Source organism: Canis lupus, chromosome 3 (assembly GCF_003254725.2).
Source record: "Canis lupus dingo isolate Sandy chromosome 3, ASM325472v2, whole genome shotgun sequence".
Taxonomy (NCBI): Eukaryota; Metazoa; Chordata; class Mammalia; order Carnivora; family Canidae; genus Canis; species Canis lupus.
Genome location: NC_064245.1, coordinates 50068236 through 50089575, shown reverse-complemented (window position 1 = coordinate 50089575; position 21340 = coordinate 50068236). Strand labels below are relative to the sequence as shown.

The 21340-nt window shown below is 37.9% G+C and overlaps 1 protein-coding gene across 7 annotated transcripts in view; it reads right to left on the bottom strand.

Annotated features, from left to right (window-relative positions):
* AGBL1 (AGBL carboxypeptidase 1) overlaps window positions 1–21340 on the bottom strand; it is a 554941-nt gene that overhangs the window by 288327 nt on the left and 245274 nt on the right. For 6 of the 7 annotated variants that reach the window (XM_035714840.2, XM_025437815.3, XM_035714839.2 and 3 more), the window contains exons 15-16: window positions 18529–18660; window positions 5330–5506 (exon numbers count right to left, since the gene is read on the bottom strand). In XM_035714840.2, coding sequence (XP_035570733.1) covers window positions 5330–5506; window positions 18529–18660 — 309 coding nt within the window. Of the gene's footprint in view, window positions 1–1640; window positions 1791–5329; window positions 5507–18528; window positions 18661–21340 lie in introns of those variants that run through there. The other variant, XM_049108448.1, reaches the window with a different exon arrangement.

The following is a 21340-nucleotide window of genomic DNA, read 5'->3' as shown; positions in this document are numbered from 1 at the left end:
GGCCCTGCCCATTTCTTCATTCTAATTATGTATTCCAATTATAAATAATAAATGTGTTGCTGCAAATCTACTTAATGACAGCCAAAAGCAGAAACTAGGTCTCCTGTTTCCAAAGCCCAGGGTTACTTTCACCAATGGCATCCTACTAGGCAGAAAGCATGGGGATAAAAGCAAAGATTCCAGTGTCATATTTACCTGGGTTCAAATCCTAGTTCTAAAACATATTAGCTGTGTGACATTGAGCAAGATATTTAGCCTCTCCAAGTGTCTCCACTTGAAAAATAATGATGATGATGAGGAGGAGGAAGATGGTAAAATCAACTTTAGAATGTTTTGGCATGTAGTAGCAAAGATGGCATAATTTAGTATGTGAAAAAAGGCTTAACACACATTAAGTATCACATTGGGCTCTGTGCTCTGTGCTCAGTGGGGAATCTTCTTGAGGATTCTCTCTCTCTCCCTCTGCCCCTCCCTCTATCTCTTTCTCTCAAATAAATAAATAAATATTTTTAAAAAAAAAGAAAAAAAACTTCTTCTTGGTTCTTGGATCTGTGTGTTCTATACCTCCTTGCCTGAACCAGTGTACTAGGTTGAATAGTGTTCCCCAAAAATTCATGTCCTTCTCACAACCTCAGGATGTGACCTGATCTGGAGATAGGGTTGCTATAGGTGTCATTGGTTAAGGTGAGATCACAGTAGAGTATGGTGGGGCTTACATGTACCAGGACTGGTATCTTTGTAAGAAAAGGAAATACCACTAATACACAGAGTTGTCAAATCACTATAAAATACACTTAGGACTAATGTAACATTGTGTGTCAATGATACTTCAATAAAAAATAAACAAAAATAGGAAACAAATAATCATTTTAAGTGAAGGAAAGAGGTCACAAAGATAATAGGATACAAGTGGAAAAAGCCATGCAATGACAAAGGTGGACAAAGGAGTGATGTATTTATGAGCCAAGAAACACCAGAAGCTAAGATAAAGGCATGGGACAATCTCCCCTGGAGCCTTTAGAAAGAACATACCATAGTCAGCACCCTGATTTCAGGCTTCTGGCCTCCAGCACTGTGAAATAATACATTTGTGTGATTTTAAGCCGCTAAATTATGATTATTTGGGATGGCAGCCTCAGGAAATTAATACACCCAACCTCCCTTCTGGAGGGAACAGGAGAACAGCAGTACAAGAGGCCCTGCACTGAGCTGTGGTCTCCAATTCTATGTGGGGTCACTTCCCTAAACAGCTAAAGATGCAAAGTATGAAGAAGAGGACACTGGGAGCCCTGAAAGCCAAGTAAGGTGATTCAGTTTCCTGTATGAAATTCATCCCTACCAAACCATCTTCAATAGCTAAGCACTTAGTTCCAACGCCTGTTTCCTAATCCGAGGCCTTTTTGAAATACAGGTATAAGTTGCTCTGCAGATAGATTTTTGGGGAGCACTCACTAGTGTAACACCTGTGAATGGTGAAAAAAGCAGAAGTGGGCAGAAAAGGAAGCTGAACCACAGTATAATTGTGACAGAGACCCCAGGCAATCCTACGGGAGTTCTGGATCTGGAATGGCCCTGTGGAGTATTCTCTATTGCGCTAGGAGGCCTGACCTTAGTACATCCCTTAGACTCACCACTGGATGCATGATGCTCACGTGAAGGAGTCATAGCTTTGGTCAAGGCCACTTCCATCAGCTATAGACAATGTCTGGTGATGGACACAGCTGGAGCAGCTGGGAAATGAGCATCCTGGTCCTGAAAAGAGATCTGGCAGGCTCACTCCAGCATCTTCCCTGTGCACAAATAGAAATCCTTCTGTCCAAACATAATTTATTATGAGAATGTGGCCACGTGACAGTGACCTGGACTAGAATCTCCTTACTCTGGGTGCTCTCAAATCATGTAGATAACGATAGATCTGAAAGTTTTCCTCATTGCATGTTTGTACACTTCCCTCTCTTACCCACACATTTTCCATTATTACTCATTGCAATGTCTCTAAAACTCTTCACTTAAAAGTGGTTTCTAATCACATTTGTACCATGGCAATTCCTCCTCTTTTTCTGATGATCCATTTCAGACAGAGAGGATCAACATCTAACTCTACACAGAAATTGTCATCCATTTGTTTATTTATCCATTCCTTTGTCAATCATCATACGGATTCAACATGTGTTCTATGCTAAACAAGGTATTGAGCATTCAAAAAATGAATGAGATTGTAAAAGGTTACCTGTCATGATAAGGAGCCAGGATTTCTCTAGACACAATGAAGGATTATGGACAATACTGTGAGTTGAATAGGTTTGGGTTACTGAAAAACCACTCAGTTGGTGATGGAGCAGATGAATTGCTGGAGGGTCCATGGAGGCAGTGTGCAGTTATGGGGATTTATGTATCAGTTAAGACCTTAGACCTCCCTTGAGTCATCCATCTTCTTCCTCTGACTAAGACCCACTCCGCCCACAAGTCAGCAGCATTGCCAACGAGCATGTGGACAGCTGCTTGGGTGAGAGTGTTCACATTGCCCTCCTAAGCCACAAGCAGCCCATGTGGCCCAGTCATATATTTTTGTATGTGCAAACACACCATGTATGTGACCCCAGGTAGCAATCAGTGTGAAGCACACAGCTACCCACATAGACTGGACACTTCTAAAAGAATGAGTCCCAAGAGGCTGCATAATTCCATTTTGGCTTTTCCCTTCAACAGCCTCAATAGCTTTGGGCCAGTTCCTAAAAGGTAAAGTAAATCTCTCAGCGGGTGGGACTTCCATATTAGACCCAAATTATGGATCTAAATGTATAACCTAGCAGTAGAGACTATATTCCAAAGAAACAAAAGCGAGATTTTTTTTTTAAATTAGCCAACTATAGACTGGAAAATAGAAGAGAAAATATCATATTAATAATAATTATTTGCAGGTAATAGCTTATATTCTTTAATGCAGTTCCAACATAAATGTCACTGTAAGAAATGATATTTCATTTCAATACTAACAAATCAGATTCTTAGTGTGCTGGGGGAGAAATGATTGGAACTACTTTAAAGCCGCGTTAACCAGAGAAACTGCAAAAATATTTATATTCTTATGAAGGAAGGAAGGAATGCCCCTCATGGGTGTATTTAAGTATCCTCCATCTTTCGGATAAATGGTAATGCTAAACAAAAAATGGAAAGATGACCTTAGAATAATAACCTCAGGACTCAATTGGGACTAAGTCTCAATGTACAGAAATCATTTGCAATATGTTCAGGATGGAAATTTCTATACTGCTTTATAGCTCATGGACTTCATTATATACCTCAAACAAAAATCACCAAAACACCCAACTCTGGGCTGGCTTCCTTTCCCTGGGGTGTTCCCCTCCTCATATGTAAAATTATTCACCATCTTCTTACTCACTGTCTGCAATTCTGCTCAGTTACTCAACAATGTTTGTAAGGACAGAAAAAAGGAAAGAGAAAACCAATCCACTCAGAGAGGTGTTTCATATAAAGAATGGGATTGTTAAAGCAAAACCAGGTCTGGCACCATTAGGGCTTTCTCTAGCCAATTCCTTCTCCATCTTTTCTTACAAAGACCTCATGCAAAGGCCACATGGACAATTTCACAGGGCAAATGCTGAGCTGATTTGTGAAAGCCATCCCGTTGGGCAAGCTTCTTTCATTCTCCCTCATTCATAACAGCTCTGTGTTTGTTACAAGGAAGATGGAGGGTTGGTAGGGGCCTGAACCTATGAGTCATTTAGTTTTCAAACAACTCTGGAGGACTTTGAGTTTCTAGTTAACTTATAGTGAATGGCAATGATACTTATCTGACTGGAAACTGTTAGCCCGAACTGGTGTTTGGAGAAACAAATCAAAGAAAGTCACCAATCCAATTGATCTATGAAGGATACATGCTGTCCTTTAAACAAGCGATTGGCCCCTATATCCATAAGGCTTTTTAGAGTCACAATTTTCCAAGCTTATTTTTCCCAATCCTATGGGCTTTGAATGCCAAGAAACTGAACATATTCCTGACGATATAACTTCCAACTACATTCCTATCTGCATTCTCTTTTGGCCTTTACAAAACTCTTATACAGTGGGGAGGAATGGAATATTTAGGATTATCAGTATCTGATAACATGACACACAGGTTCATAGTAGTATGTGGCTTGCAGCACCACTAATCAGTGAAAAAGTCAGGTCTTTTGTGCCTAATTCCATGCACCATCAATGAATGATCTCTTCTTATTCTGCATTGACATTCGTGTGGGTAAAATGGATGAATTCAATCTAATAATTGATTAATTCAATAACAGAACATTTATTTTGAGCAATTGTTTAGACTAAATGGTTATTTAACAAAATTAATAGGTCACAACCAATGGTTCGATAGCCCTGTGTTTCCTTGGCCAGGTAGGAAGTTAGATAATATTCATCAGCTGTCACTCCCTATACTCCCTTTGATAGCTAACAGATTTTCACAAGCACAGGACCATGTAGATGCCAAGTGCTTCCTGGCTGTTCCAGGAGAATATCAAAGCCAACACAATGAGCTTTAATGCTGGTAAGGTCCAGGTATCCTTGGGGTTGAACGGAAGTCTGTCAGCTTGCCTAACAAATGTAAAAGAATCTATTACCATGGCACTGTCACAATGTTCCTTATTTATGCTCCTCTAGTGAGGGAGTGGGAAAAACAGCTAGAGTAGCCTGCTAGAGTAGCTATCCAGCTGCTCATGCAGTTAATATAGCTGTAGGAAGAATGTGATTTATATGAGCCTTTCCCTTGACACTAAAGCCTGAGTCCCAGATGCATGTCATGTACTCACTTCTGTGTACTCTGGTGACAGCAGGGTAACAGAGGGCTGGTGATTTAGATAAGCACATAAGATAGAGGCGTACAATACACAGATGTAAAGGACAGTATGTGTGTGCCAACCTACGACCTTGATGATGCAAGGGGAACTAGTGGCCTGGTGTAAAAGGTAACAAGAGATCCCCATGCACATAACAGGGCCAGGCAGAGGTTCCATAAGAGCTGGGGGTGCATGTCTGAGGGAGGCTCCCTGCCACTTTCTGGCCAGGGCAGATGACTAAGAAACCAAATCAGCAGGCACGTACAAATTGCTTGCAGGATCAACACAGACTGTGCTGCCAGTGAAGGCGATCATTGAACTAGTTCTGCAAGATCAGGTTGTGGGCCAGACTATGTGGAGACTTCTTCCACTTTCAGGAGAGAAAGAAAAAATGAATGGTCTTTGATAGCTACTACCCCCTCCCACCCCAATTATAGTATATCACTGCTAGTCAGAAAGTATGCTTATGCTGGAGCCTCACATACCTGATAGGGCCCCTGGTTGCAACCACAGTAGCTGCTCTCCATGGTGTAGCTTCTAGACACCCCCATCTCTCTCCATACCACCACCCGGGCAGTGGAGGCTCGTGATTTCTCCACAAGAAAGCTGCAGCTGCTCATCGTGAATGCTGGGGCTAGCTTATCAAGGATTTTGGGAAGAGTCTACAAAAAAAGATAAATAAATAAAACTATGATGAGCTGGGGATATGCATCATAAAAATATAACATCTCAACATTTATTAAGCATCTTGATATATATAAAACACTTAATATATACTACTGCAAATCTTACATCAATCCTAAGAAATGGATACTATGGGTCTGTCATTGTTTGGCCTTATATGAGGAAACTGAGGCTTAGAAGGGTAAGAAATAAATAGAATAAGTCCCACTACAAACAGGCTAGAATGAGATCCAAATGCTAACCACCAACTCCAAAGACCATAATTTTTCAGTGCCGTGTTTCGGCATCACTGTGGACTGATGTTGCACCTACATACATTCAGCCTCATACATCACTGTATTGAACTCGATGGAAAGCCACAGATTTCACAAGGACTGAAATTTACAGAGTGACTTCACCCAATCTCATGGTTTTCAGGTCAAAGTTAGACTAAGAACTATTCCCTTATCCTTCTAAGATATACAAGTCATTGATGATCATGAAAGGTGGCATATAATGTTTTCTAAAAGAGTATGATTGCCAAAATGAACTTCCCAGTCCCATCTTGTGATACATAAATCTGAGGCTGGACCAGTTACAAAACTAAAAATACATCCTCTCTGGGTGCTTTTTTTTTTTTTTTTAATAAAAAAAAAGAGTAGCTATCCAGCTACTATTTTGTTTATTTATGTTAGGGACAGAGAACATGTGTGTGAGCAGGGGGAAGAGCAGAGGAAGAGGAAGATAATTTCCAGCAAACTCTGCACTGAGCACAGAGCCTGGCAGGACCTGAGCCGAAACCATGAGTCAGACACTCAACTGACTAGGCCACCCAAGTGACCTCCTCTCTGGGTTCTCCTATCCCACCATTTCCTAGAGTAGAAAAAATTATGTGAGACCACTTAATCTATATTTAGAAAGCATCTGTAGATCTTTGCCACTCTCTAATTGACAGAAAGGGGGCTTCTAGTCATCGGACCTCCCTCAACCAAGGACAATGACTCAAGAATTGATAGTATGCCAGGTCCTTGGGTTAGTGGAAATACTGTCACTTCTGTGACATTAGCAAAAAGGGTTCTCTACTTCACTGCCCACAGAATATCCATAAACTAGCACATAATATAAAATTATGTACATTAGATAACAAACAGTGAAACTTCAGGCTTTTGGACAAGCTGTGGGGAGAAAATAGAGCAGCAAAATGAGAATATGAATTAAGAAATTATTTTTAAGGAAATGCAATTTTGTTAATTTCTATAACATTGAGCAAATATCTTAATATCCCTGGGTTCTTACTGTCCCCATGCTTAATATAACTTAATTATATTAACATAAAGATTAATACAATTATTAATTATATTATAAACTACCTATGATATATGTATATATTCACATAATTATTCATATGATTTAGTATGATCTTTAAGTTTCCACATAGTCTGCAGACCTATTAGCATCATCTGAACAAGGGAAATAAGCTGCTAATGTCCTTGCTTGAGTTTCCACAATTGCCCCCATAATTGATTTCATCTATCCACTTTGTCCCTCTTTGCCTGTGATCCCTTCACCCCATTTTTCTCCTTCAAGTGTTCATCACAATTACAGTAAAATTAATGTTCATGTAATTAGCTGTTTATTTTCTATCTCCTCTGCAGCCCAGAGGTTCCATAAGGGCAGGTCTGTGTCTCATTCACGGGAAAATCTCTGCACACAAAGCTGTGCAGCACATAGAGTGCACTCCATAATTATTTGCTGAAATAAATAGAATCTGCTAGCACAGACCCTTAGGGGACTGCTTAAATAGACATAAATATAATATATGTATATTATGCTATTTGTAACACATATAGTGTGTGTAGATGATAGATGATTAGATAGATAGATAGATAGATAGATAGATAGATAGATAGATAGATGATAGATAGATAGATAGATGATAGATAATGATAGATAGATGGTAGCAACTAGAGTGATTAAGATACTTGAAAATAGTTTTACATTTTTTAAAAGATTTTATTTGTTTATTTATTAGAGAGAGAGAGCAGGAGCAAAGAAGAGGGGCAGAGGGAGAAGGAGACGCTGACTCCCTGCTGAGCAAGAAGACCCACAAGGGACCCAAGATCATGACCTTGCTGAAGGCAAACGCTTATCCAACTAAGCCACCCACGCACCCTGGAAACAGTTTTAATTTATCAATGTTTTATCTTGCTGTAAAAAGTCTAATTGGATATTATTTAAATGGTCTCTCCTTTCTTACCTAAGTGAACCTGATTTTCTTAGCTCATACCATCCCTGCACAAATGACCACATATTCAATTTAATAGTAGGTATCTCAGAAAGCTCTGCAAGCTATGATCCCTTCATTGGAGCCTGGAGAATATGGACTTTACAGGATGCAGTTGGAGTATCTCTCCAACATGTCCACAGCAACAGTTTTCCATTCATTAAATAATGGACTCCCAAACTACTACAGCATTGATAATAAAGTCCTGATTCCATTTCTCTTTTTATTTCACACAAATTGATCTATGTCAGAGTGAGAAATGAAGATAATTATAGCTATAATAGTTGGAGATTGTCTTGTTCTGTTTTGTAAATGAATAAGAAATAGATGAACTCTACATATGAATTGATCCACTAGAGCCTTGTTTCAATGCTCCCAGGGATTTCCCATCTTGGATGGAAAAAAACTTGGGACATTCCACTCTTTCCCTACCACTTGCTCTGTGCCCTTAATCGAGGTTTCCAAAACTTGAAAATTATAATAGATACCTTTTCACTGAACACTTATCATGCATTTTACATGCATTTGCTCTTTTTAATCATCACAAGTCTTTGAAGTAAGTTCTGTTATCTCATAATACAGAGGCCAAACAGGTATCTTTTCAATGGTCACAGAGCTAGTAAGGACAAATCCAGAATGTCAACTCAGATGCTCTAATTCAGATCATATGAGCTTAGTTTAGTCACTGCAAAAACTACTTCTTCAATAGGTATTATACCCCATGGGCATGTAAAGGAACACAGGAAGGAATGACATAATGTACATACAGAGCGTGGCTCAGGATCTGCCATTTAGCATGGTCTCAACACAGACCTGGCAGGGATTAAAAGACTAGATATGAAGCAGCCCTAAGAATGAGTCTTCTGCATCCTCATAGACACTGAATGCCTTTGTCCAGGAGCAGTTGGGTCAAGAGCAGTCTCAGCTGACAGGCGAAGGGATGACCCTGATTCCTTAATTCTGATTTTGAGGCACACTGTAGAAGCCTGAGTTGCATTTCAATTCATCTGCTTTCTGCTGACTCTTCCAAGCCCTGTATGGTTTCCCAAATTCACAGAAAATATAACTCTCAAAGATAAGCCATGAACTCACCAGACAGCTCCTAGCTCAGAGCCATTTCCAGAGAGAGGTCATTTCTGCAGCTCTGGTTCCTCATGATCAATCCTACGGAACTCAAATGTCTTCTGTTTTCTCTGAATTAAGCATGTGGCAAGGGCATGGTTGGGACCAGGGATCAACACTATGAATCCTGGATTCACACTCTGTGGTTTGACTTGAACAGGTCATTTAACTCTGCTAACTCATTTTTGTCATCATTGAAAGAGAGGGGTAAGAATAGTCCCTACCCTGAGTAATGGGGTAAAGTAATTGGGACCCTCAGTAAATATACAGTGTTGCTATTGTGCTCTTCAGAGTGGACTTTGCTCATGGGTGAAGGTTTAGAAGGCCAGGGGGAGTGACTCTGCTCAAATATTCAAACTTCCAAGATGGAAAGAAGTTTTTAATACCTCTCTTTGCATTATAGATTTCCCTTCTTGTCACTGAGATAATCCCCTGTTTACCAAGCACCCAAAAAGTGTTCATTCCAGGGTTGACTGCCTCTTTCATTTTGAACTGCAGAGCAGTTGACTCACGGTTTAGTTTCAATCTCATAGAGCACACACTTTAGAAGACCACTGAGGTCAGAACCTGAGGTCAGCTCTGGTGCTAAGTCACCAGGTCCCCATGCCAGATCTTGCTATCTATGGGACCTTTAGACATTTTAGCTCATCTCTGCATCTCCCTTCCCTCATGTGTAAAATGGGATGCTATTCACTCCACAAACATCAGTTAAGTATATCCTATTGCTACACACTATTCAAGAATACACAGTAGTTGGGATGATTAAAAGAATGAACGTACATAGGTGCTTTGAACAGTGCCTGGCACATGCTCGTCACTGTGTAAGTAGTACCCACAGGTGTTATCTTTGCAACTGCTCACAACTGGAAATTTATGAAGAAGATCAATGCCAGGAAATGTCATTAACAAGAGATGCTTCCCAAGGAGAGGTGCTGAAGAACTGATTTCAATCCACTTCTCAATTCACTGTGATCCACAACTAACGGTTAAAGGCTCAAGTTTTAATTGTCACAGAATTCATGTCATTCTATTTCTTCAGATTTCTCTTGAAATCAAACTTGATTAAAAATCATTTGTGAGGAGTGCCTAGGTGGCTCATTCGGTTAAGTGTCTGTCTTCAGCTCAGGTTATGATCCTGGGGTCCTGGGATCAAGCCCTACATTGAGCCCCACATTGGATTCCCTGCTCAGGAGGAGTCGGCTTCTCCCTCTCCCTCTCTCCCTCTGTGTACTCTCTCTCTCTCCCTCTTTCTCAAATAAATAAATTAAATCTTAAAAAAAAAAACAAAAACATTTGTGATATTTGATTTCTTTTTCAAGAAATATCCTAACACTGCTTATCCATATCTGCCCTTCAAAACCTTGTCCACTGAAGCCAGCTGGGATCATCCACTCAACTATGCACCAATAGAGAGTTAATCAATCCCTTCTGTCTTACCTCCTAGTATTCCCATTCTTGTATTTATTATTCTGTCCTTTTAAGTTTCTGATAATCTGCCTCTCTCTCCAACTGTTATTTCTTAGAAGTCCATGCTTTGTTCAGTTTTGTTATGTAACTACCTAGCACAGTGCTTGGCACATGTCAGTTAATCAATAAATGTTTACTTTTAAAAAAATATGTATATCAGTTCTATTGAGTTAAGTGAACAGTTTGATGATTTTTAAGAAATATATTTAGTTTTGCAGCCATTACCAACAATCCAGTTTTCAAACACTTTCATCACCATACAAACCTGTCTCTCATGCTCAATTCCGGTCCATTCTACCCTAGGCAACCCCTATCTGCTTCTTAACTGTAATTTTTGCCTTTATAAGAAATGTCATATAAATTAAACCTTACATTTTTTTGTTTTCCTCTGACTTCTTTTTAAGTTTACATTGTTACATGTATCAGTAGTTAGTTCCTTCTTATTGCTAGATGAGTTTCCTTTGTATGAATATGAAGAATCCATATTTATCCATTCAGAAGTTGGTGGACCTGTTTGCATTGTTTGAATATGAAGAGTCTATATGTTTATTAATTCACAAGTTGGTGGACTTGTTTGCATTGTTTCCAGTTTCAGAATACCGTGTAATAATGCTGCTAGGGGCATTTATGTACAAGTCTTTTTGTGGATGTAGGTCTTTGCTTCTCTTGGGTGGATACAGAGGAATGGCATTGTTGGATTGTGCATTAAAAGTATGCTTCACTTTGAAGAAACAAAGTGTTTTCCCTTTTACATTTCTACCAGTGACAAGTGATGGTTCTGGTTTCTAAACACACCCTTCCCCAATGCTGGATATTTCTAGTCTTTTTTATTATGTTCATTCTAGTGATTGTGTAGTGCTATCCCATTATGGTTTTAATTTGCAATTACTTGATGAATAAAGATATTGTTAATATTAACTATGTATACATTGTCTTTGTTGAGGTGTTCAATCATAACTTTTGCTTTTTAAGTCTTTTTTTTTATTTTTGACTTGTAAAAATTTACATATTCTGGATATAAGTCTATTATTAGAAACATGATTTGCAAATATTTTTCCCAGTCTATGGTTCATCTTCTAGTTTCTTTATAGGGACTTTTGAAGAGTAAAACTCTATATGTTTGATAAAGCCCAATTTATCAACCTTTTCTTTTTTTAAAAGATTTTATTTATTTATTTATTTATTCATTCATTCATTCATGCAATTCATTCATCTATTTGAGAAAAAGAGAATGAGTGATGGGGAGGGGGGAGAGAGAGACAGAGACAGAGAGAATAAGAAGCAGACCCCCCATTGAGCAGGAAGCCTGATGCAGGACTTATTCCCAGGACACAGTGATCATGATCTGAGCTGAAGACACTTGCTTAACCAACTGAGCCACCAAGGCACCCCTCAACTTTTTCTTTTTTAGGGGGTTCTACCTAAGATAGCTTTGACTAATCAAAGCAGACAAAATATAAAGATTTTCTAGTAGGTGGCATTCTATAAGTTTTATAGGTTAGTCCTTAAATTTAGGTTTATTATCTATTTTAAGTTAAATTTTGTGTATGGTATTAAGTAAATATCTAAATTCTTATTTTGCCACGTGGTTACCCAATCATTTCAGCATTATTTGTTGGATAAACTGTCCTTCCTCTCTTCTTTACTGAATTGCCTTGGCATTGTTGTCAAGAATAAATTGACCACAAATGTGTGACTATTTATTTCCTTTCCTTCTATCCTAGTCTATAAATCTATAGGTCTATCCTTATGCCAATACCAGAGATTCATAATTACTGTAGCCTTATAGTTTTGAAATCATGTAAAGTTTTCAAATCATGTAAGGTAAATACTCCAGCTTTCTTCTTCTCTTATGTAGTTTCTTTGGCTATTCTGGTTCCTTTAGCATTTCCACATAAATCTAATGATCAATATCAACAAAAAAGCCTGCTGATATTTTGATAGGAATTGTATTGACTCTATAGGAATATTTAGGGAAAATAGTCATCTCAAAATCATTGAGTGTTCCAATCCAGGGACTTGGTATATTTCTCCATTTGTCCAGGTCACCTTTAATTCCTCTCAACAATGTTTTGTGGTTTTCAGTGTACACATAGTGCATTTTTATTCAATTTATTTCTAATTGACTTTTCATCTTTTTGAAACTAGTGCAAATGAATTTTTCCCCTAATTTCATTTCTGGATTATTCATTGCTACTGTATAGAAATAACATGAATTTGATAATTGATCATGCATTTTGCTACCTTCTTAAACTTGCATATTAACTCTACTAGTTTATTTTGTAAATTTCTTAGGATATTATACATAAAATACTATACCTGTGAATAAAGATAGTTTCGATTTTTTTCCAATATACTTATTCATTTTTTAAGATTTTATTTATTTATTCATGACAGACACAGAGAGGCAGAGACAGGCAGAGGGAGAAGCAGGCTCCCTGCAGGGTCCTGATATGGGACTTGATTCCAGGACCCTGGGATCACAATGTGAGCCAAAGGCAGATGTTCAAGCCCTGAGCCACCAAGGTGCCCCCCATATACTGCTTTTTACTAGTCTGCTTGTCTTATTATACTAACTAGAATACACAGTAAAATGTTGAATAAAAATTGTGAAAGCTGGGATCCCTGGGTGGCGCCACGGTTTGGTGCCTGCCTTTGGCCCAGGGCGCGATCCTGGAGACCCGGGATCGAATCCCACGTTGGGCTCCCGGTGCATGGAGCCTGCTTCTCCCTCTGCCTGTGTCTCTGCGCCTCTCTCTCTCTCTCTGTGACTATCATAAATAAATAAAAATTAAAAAAAATATTTAAAAAAAAAAATTGTGAAAGCAAATATTCTTGCCTTATTCTGGATCTTCTAGAAAAAGTATTTTGTATTTCACCATTGAGCATGATGGTAACTATAGGACTTTTCTCTAAATGCTCCACTTGAGGTTGAAGAATTCCCTTTCTGTTCCTAGTTCATTGTGAGATTTTATTTTGAAGAGATGTTCAATTTTGTCAAATGATTCTTTTCCACATCTATTGAGATAATTATGTAGCTTTTCCATTTGCTTATTTACAAGAAGTAGAATGGCATTTTATTTTTTTAAGTTAAGCCAACCTTGCATTCATGCGATGAACTCCACATTGTCACAGCGAATGATAATTTTTATATGCTTCTGCATTTGACTTGTTAATATGTTGTAAAGGATTTTCAGATAGATGCTTGTGACATTTTGGTTTTCTTTTCTTGTGATGTCTTTTCTGGCTTTGGTATCAGAATAGTACAGCTCACATAAAATGAATTGGGAAGTGTTTTTCCTCTATTTTTGAAAACCAATTTGTTTACAGTTAGTACTATTTATTTCTTAAGAGTTTGATAGAATTCACCCATCGGGGCCATATTTTATTTGTGGGAGATTTTAAACTAGTAATATAATTTATTTACTCAAAATAGGCCTTATCAGATTTTACATGCCTTCTTAAGTTAGTCTGGTAATTTGCATCCTCCTAAGAATTTGTCCATTTGTTGGTATATGGTTGTCAATAATATTCTGTCACATTTGGAATGTCTATTGTGATGCCTCCTTTCATTTCAGATTTTGGTAACTTGTGTCTTTCTTTTATTAGTCTAACTGAAGGGTTATCATTTTGTTGATCATTCTAGAAGCGAAACATGTATCCAGGATTCTCATTCTTTGTATGTTTTCTATTTCATTGATTTTCAGTTTGTCTTTTTTCTTTCTTTCTTTTTTTCTTCTACATGCCTTGAGTTTAATTTGGTCATCTTTTTCTTGATTGCAGAGGTAAAAATTTAGATTGCTAACTTTAGATCTTCCACCTTTCTTTTCTTTAAAAGACTTTATTTATTCATTTGAGAAAGAGAGAGAGAGAGAGAGAGCACATAGGAGCAGAGGGGAGGGGCAGAGGGAGAAGGTAAGCAGACTCACAGACTCCCTACTGAGCCAGGAACCTGACATGTGGCTTGGTCCCACGACCTGGAGATCATGAACTGAGCCCAGGGCAGATGCTTAACCATCTGAGTCACCCAGGCACCCTAGATCTTTCCACTTTTCTAATAGAAGCATTCAAAACTACAACTTTTCTCTAAGCACTATTTTAGCTGTATACCATACATTTTGATATACTATATATTTTTATTTTTATTCAGTTTAGGACATTTGCTAGTTTCCCATCTGATTTCTTCTTAGGTCCATGAATTATTTTGGAATATGTTATTTTGGAATATTCAGACATTTCCTAGAATCTTACAAAAGGTGATTTACAATTTAATTCTCTCATGGTAAATAAATATAACTGATAAATACAACTACTGGTCTTCATCTTTTAAAACTGAGACTTATTTTATAGCTTAGCATATGGTCTACCTAGGATAATTTTGATGTGGACTCAAAAACAATGTGTATTTTTCTGCTTTGAGAATTGTATCTATGTATCAATCAGGTCAGGTATTCTCTAGTTAATAATTTTTCTTTTTCTTTAAAAAAAAAAGATTTAAAAAAAAAAAAAGATTTTATTTGTTTATTTGAGAGAGACAGAGATAGTGAGAAAGAGCAGAAGGAGGAGAAGCAGGCTCCCCACTGAGCAAGGAGCCTGATGTGGGGCTTGATCCTAGGACCCTGGCATCATGATCTGAGTAGAAGGCAGACGCTTAACCAACTGAACCATTCAGGACTCCTCTAGTTACTTTTTTTTTTTTTTTTTTGGTTGTTCTATTACTTACTGAGAGAACAATATTAAAATAACCAACTAAACAACTTATTAAACTCAACATCCAAGAAACAAATAATCCAATCATGAAATGGGCAAAAGACATGAATAGAAATTTCACCAAAGAAAATATACATACAGCCAATAAGCACATAAAACTCTCCGCATCGGGTCGCCTGGGTGGCTCAGTGGTTGCGCATTTGCCTTTGGCCCAGGGCCTGATCCTTGAGACCAGGATTGAGTCCCACATCGGGCTCCCTGCATGGAGCCTGCTTCTCTCTCTTCCTGTGTCTCTACCTCTCTCTCTATCTCTTATGAATAAATAAATAAAGTCTTTTAAAAAAATGCTCCGCATCACTTGCCATCAGGGAAATACAAATCATAACTACAATGAGATACCACCTCACACCAGGGAGAATGGGGAAAATTAAAATTAACAAGACAGGAAACAGCAAATGTTGGAGAGGATGTGGAGAAAGGGGAACCCTCTTGCACTGTTGGTGGAAATGTGAAATGGTACAGCCACTCTGAAAAACTGTGTAGAGGTTCCTCAAAGAGTTAGAAATACAGCTACCCTACGACCCAGCAATTGCACTACTGGAGATTTACCCTAAAGATACAGATACAGTGAAATGCTGGGATGCCTGCATCCCAATGTTTATAGCAGCAATGTCCACGATAGCCAAACTGTGGAAGGATCCTCGATGTCCATTGACAGATGAATGGATAAAGAAGATGTGGTCTATATATACAATAGAATACTATTCAGCCATTAGAAAGGATGAATATCCACCATTTGCTCGGATGTGGATGGAACTGGAGGGTATTATGCTGAGTAAAGTAAGTCAATTGGAGAAGGACAATCACTATATGGTTTAACTCATATGGGAAATATAAGAAATAGTGAAAGAGATTATAGGGGAAAGGAGGGAAAATGAGTAGGAAAAATTAGAGAGGGTGACAGAACATGAGAGACTCCTAACTCTGGGAAACGAACAAGGGGTAGTAGAAGGGGAGGTGGGCAGGGGGATGGGGTGATTAGGTGATGGGCACTGAGGAGGGCACTTGACAGGATGAGTACTGGATGTTATACTATAGTTGGCAAATTGAACTTCAATAAAAATAAAAAAATAAAATACAATATCCAACTATTATGACTGAATTTTTAAAGTTCTTCCTTCACTGCGGTCAACTTTCACCTACATATTTTGGTGTATACACATTCACTTACATTCATTATACCTTTTTGACTAATTATTCTATTCGGTATCACACTGGATGTTATCCTATAGGTGTCTAAGGCTGTTGACCTTTTTATCAAAGTTTGTTTCTCTGTTATTTAAGTTTAATAATTTTGGATTGACCTTCAAGTGTAATGACTGATTCTCCTGCCATTGCAGGTCTGCTAATGACCTCATCTAGTGAAACTTTCACCTTGGTTGTGGTACTTTTCAGTGCCAGAATTAATTTCCCTCTTTCCTTCCTTCCTTCCTTCCTTCCTTCCTTCCTTCCTTCCTTCCTTTCTTCCTTCCTCCCGCCCTCCCTCCCTCCCTCCTGCCTTGCCTTCCTCCCTCCCTCCCTCTCTTTCAGATTCTAATTCTGTATCAAAATCCTCATTAGTGTGGTAGGATCTTGGAGTAAATAAGACACTGAAGATAACTTGTTAGTTCTTCTCTAATAGCCTTGGGGGACCCTCTACTGATTGGCAGCAGCCATGTTTCTGGAGGACATGGAGAAAGGGAATGAGGAAAAGCTAACGGAGTAGGGAAGGTATTTCTAGGTGCAACAGTAGTTCAGTGGATGTTTATATCTTTTTGTACTTGTTAACCCAGAGAATGAAGCTATTGCACACATAGTAAATTCATATATCTAGAATAATAAAGGATTTGGAAGGGGTAGGTACCATAATTGTGATATTGTAATTTATAGTAGGAAATACAGATTTGTCCTTCATCCTCAGTCCCTGACATGCGGGTCCTAAAACCTTTGTAAATTCCTAACTGATAAGAACATTAGGAGCATCTTTTGTCTAATGAGGTGATTCCAAGTGGCCTCCTAGATCAGACTATCCCCAGTTCTCTAGAAGTGGGGGAGAAGGACTGGAAAAGAATTAATAATTGGTCACAGTTACATGAAGTTGCCAGAAAATCTCAATAGTATGGGGTTCAGAAAGCTTCCAAGTTGGTGAACACATCCACATGCCAGGAGGATTATATTCAGCCCTGACTCCACAGGGACAGAAGCTCCTCTACTTGGGACCCTCCCAGTCTTGACCCTATGTATTTCTTATCTGGCTGTTCATCTGCATCCTTTATCATACACTTTAATAAACTGGTAAATGTAAGTAAGTGCTTCCCTGAGTTCTCTGAGCCGTTCTAGCAAATATAATTGAATCCAAGGCAGGGGGTAGGTCATGGGACCTTCCAATATACAGGTAAGCCGGACAGAAGTTGTGGGTAATATGGGACCACCTACTTGTGTCAAGCATCAAAAGTAGAAGCAGTTTTGTGGGACTGAGTCCTTAAGTTGTGGGATGTGATACTGTCTCTGGATAGACAGTGTGAGGATTAAGTTAAATTGTAGGAAACCAAGCTCAGAAGTGCTTGGTGGGGTGAAACTCCCACATATCTGGTGACCAGAAGTATCAGAAGTAAAGTGTTCTGTGTGAAAGTAAAGGAGAAGGACACTGGAGAACTGTAGACTTTTCCAATTCAATAGTTTTTCTTCATTTTCTTTATACATTTGAAATAAAGGCCAGTTTTTATTTTGTGTTTGGACAATGTTGCCTCATCTACTTCTTCCTGATTCCTTTTATCCAGACAGGGAAAGTCCATCCTTCTTTACCCATCCTTAACTTTGTTTTTGGTTCAGTGGGGGTATAGCTGAGCTCTAACCACTGGAACCCAGGAAAAAACAAAATTAGTTTCAGTGGATCACTGCTCTGCTTTTTAGAGCATGCTTATACAGAGGGATGCAGATGGTCTGTTTTACATTTTTTCATTCCTTCATAGTTATATAAAATCCTTTCATATTCAATATCATTTTGTTGCTCTCATAAACATGAAACAGAAGCAGTATTTTTATCCTCCTCATTTCACAGGTGACAAATGATGGTTCAGAGAGGTGATGTTAAGGACTCCTAGGTGCACAGTTAATAATTGTAAAGCCAGGCATTAAAATGAGGTTTCCTGTCTCCAATTCTTATGCCCTTTGCACTATATCATATCATATAGAAAATAAAACAGAGTAACCAGGTAATACAGCCATTATTCATCAAAAAAATTTAGAGAGATTACATATGCTTCCAACCTGCTTACATTATAATCCTATAGTTAAAATAATCAAAATGCTTATTTAGGGGAAAAATGGGTGGAGTGTGTGTCTCAAAGGCAAGAATATGGACACAAAATGTCTTGAGTCTTCTCCCCAGTGGCTTACCCTGTAGGTGATGTCTTCTGAGATAGTTGATGTGCCCACAGTAGACTCTGCTTGCCACAAAGTCTCCTTGATGCTACAGCCATAAAGGAACACATTCTTTTTTTGAGAGTGGCCATGGAAATCACAGAAGACCTGCAATGATCAAACAAAGGAGAAAAAAAAAAAATCCAGGTCATGTCTATTGGTTTCTTAAAAGTCTCAAGTGTCAACTTTCTCAGATAGATACTGTTGTTTACTTAGCAGAACCAGTCACATGTGGATCATTGGTAATCTTGGTAAGAGTTGTATTGGTAAAGCCAACTCTAGACCTGTGAATGAATCTATCTGGCTCAGACCCAAAGACCTGCCCAGTTTACCTGGATGATTCTCATACAGTATCATTAGAAATAATGCATAGTTTTTATTTAAGCCACCAAGTTTTGAGGTTGTTTGATATCCAGCAAAAGCTAACTGCTACAATAAGCTGTGTTCTTAATCTAAATATTTACTACCCTTTCTTCCACATTTAAACTATATTCATCTCCCTCCCAAGGAAACCTCCCTGAACACCCATCCTAACACAGTATCAGACCCTCAGTCCAAACTTCTGTGATGGTTTCCAGACCTCATATGTGCCTTTTCCTGATCTATGAACTAAAAAAGCCAGTCATCTGCCTTCTACTCACTTACATACAATGGCAGAATGAGGAAACATTACTCCCAATAAAACACTCATGGTTGAAAGAGATGGAGTAGGATGGACACAGTAGTCACTTGTCCATAACAATTCTGAAATAATATTGGGCAGACAGTGTGAGTGTCCTATATACTGTAGTATAATTTAATGAAATATTGTGTTTCCTTCCTGAAATCAGAAAGAGACCTGGTGCTATCAATTGCTTTTGATCATACAGTTGAGAAAATAAAAAAATAAATGCAAGAGAAAAATTAAAAGGTACAAGATTTGAAAGGACTAAATAACACTGTATTTTCCTACATAAATGTTGTGAAACATAGACTATCAAACATCTGTGGGTACATACAAAATCACAGGTTAGAAGGTCAATATCTAAAAGTCAAGTCCATTTATATACATTATCAATATACAAATAAAAATCTGAATTTAAAAATAGGATTTAAAATAGCAGAAAATCATTAATCTCATAAGAATAACTTTAAAGATGTGCAGGACACATTATTGAGAAAAATGAAAATTTTTAATTCTCAGCTAATTTATCTACCTAGATTCAATGCAGTATCAAAGACACAGAGAGTGTTTCATTTTGTTTCGTTTCTATTTTGTGGAAACTCACAAACTGATCCCAAGCCAAACCGGAAGTACAAACAGCCAAGAATGACTGAGGCAGTCTTGACAAAGAATGAGAATACTGGACAAATTATTTAGAGATATCAAAACTTGTTTTGAAGTTACAGTATTTCATACATAGTATTACTGATAAAAGAATACATAAATCAATCAATGGAGGAAAATAGATTTTTCAGAAAAGGACTCTCACATATAGTCACTTAATTTATGACAAAGTTGATACTCTGGTGCTGTAGGGAAAAAATGGTCTTGGAAGACTTACTGCCCCATGTAATAAAGGTAGAAAAAAATAAATGTATATCCCTCCCTCATAATATGTTAAAACACAAATTCCACACAGATGGTAAATCATAATATGAGAGGTAAAATTATAAAGCTACCTGGGCGTAACAACATAGGCTATTCTGTATGACCTTAGAGTTAGAATGGAGTTTTTAGAGGACACAAACAAGAAAAACACATAAATGAAAATACTTTAAAAAAAATACTTAAAAATTAGATATAGTTGGGGTGCTAGGGTGACTCAGTCAGTTAAGCATCTGACGCTTGATTTCAGCTCAGCTCATGATCTCAGGTTTGTGAGATCCAACCCCACTTTGGGCTCCATGCTCAGCATAGAATCTGCTTGAGATTCTGTGTTTCCCCCTCCCTTCTCACACTCATACTCTCTCTTGCTCTCTCTTAAATAATTAAATAAGTCTTTCAGAAAAATTAGACATAGTCCATTAAGAACTTCAGCTCATCCAAAGACATTATGAAGAATATGAAAAGGCAAACCAAAGAGTGAAATAATCTATTTGTAATACATATATCAAACATATATATGTACATATATACACACACACACATATATATAGTGCACAGCTATATATTTCTGTACTCAACAAGAAAAAGAGAGACAACCCAATTTTTTTAAATGGGCAAAAATCTTCAATTGACATTTCACAAAAGAAAATGTCTGAATGGCTATTAAGCAAATAAAAGTGTACTCAACCTCAATAATATCAAGAAAATATAATTTACGTACCTCAGTGAGAAGCCACTGCATCTAAGTGGTTATGAGGATGCTGATATCATAACGATAAAGACCACCAAGCAGTGACCACGGTATGGAAGAAGTAAAAGACTTGAACCCAGTTTGTGGACAATAAATTGATACCATTCCTTTGCAAAAAAAAATGGGAATGTCTTCTAAAGCTGAATATACACATATTCTAGAACCCTCCGGACAGAAATGCATATACCAAGGACCAGAAGATATCAAAAAGGTACATTGTAGCACTACTTTTACTAGCTTAAAACTGTGAACAGTACAATGAATTGATTAATTGTGATAAAATCATTTGACACAATATTGTCCAACACTGAGAATAAACAAGCAAGCTAGACACTAGAGTACATTCAAGGATATCTTTTATATGATTTTCAGAAAGAGGCGAAACTAATGCAGTGGCATAAATTAGAGGGGTTGGGTATTATTGTTTGGTATTTCTGAGTTGCTGGTCA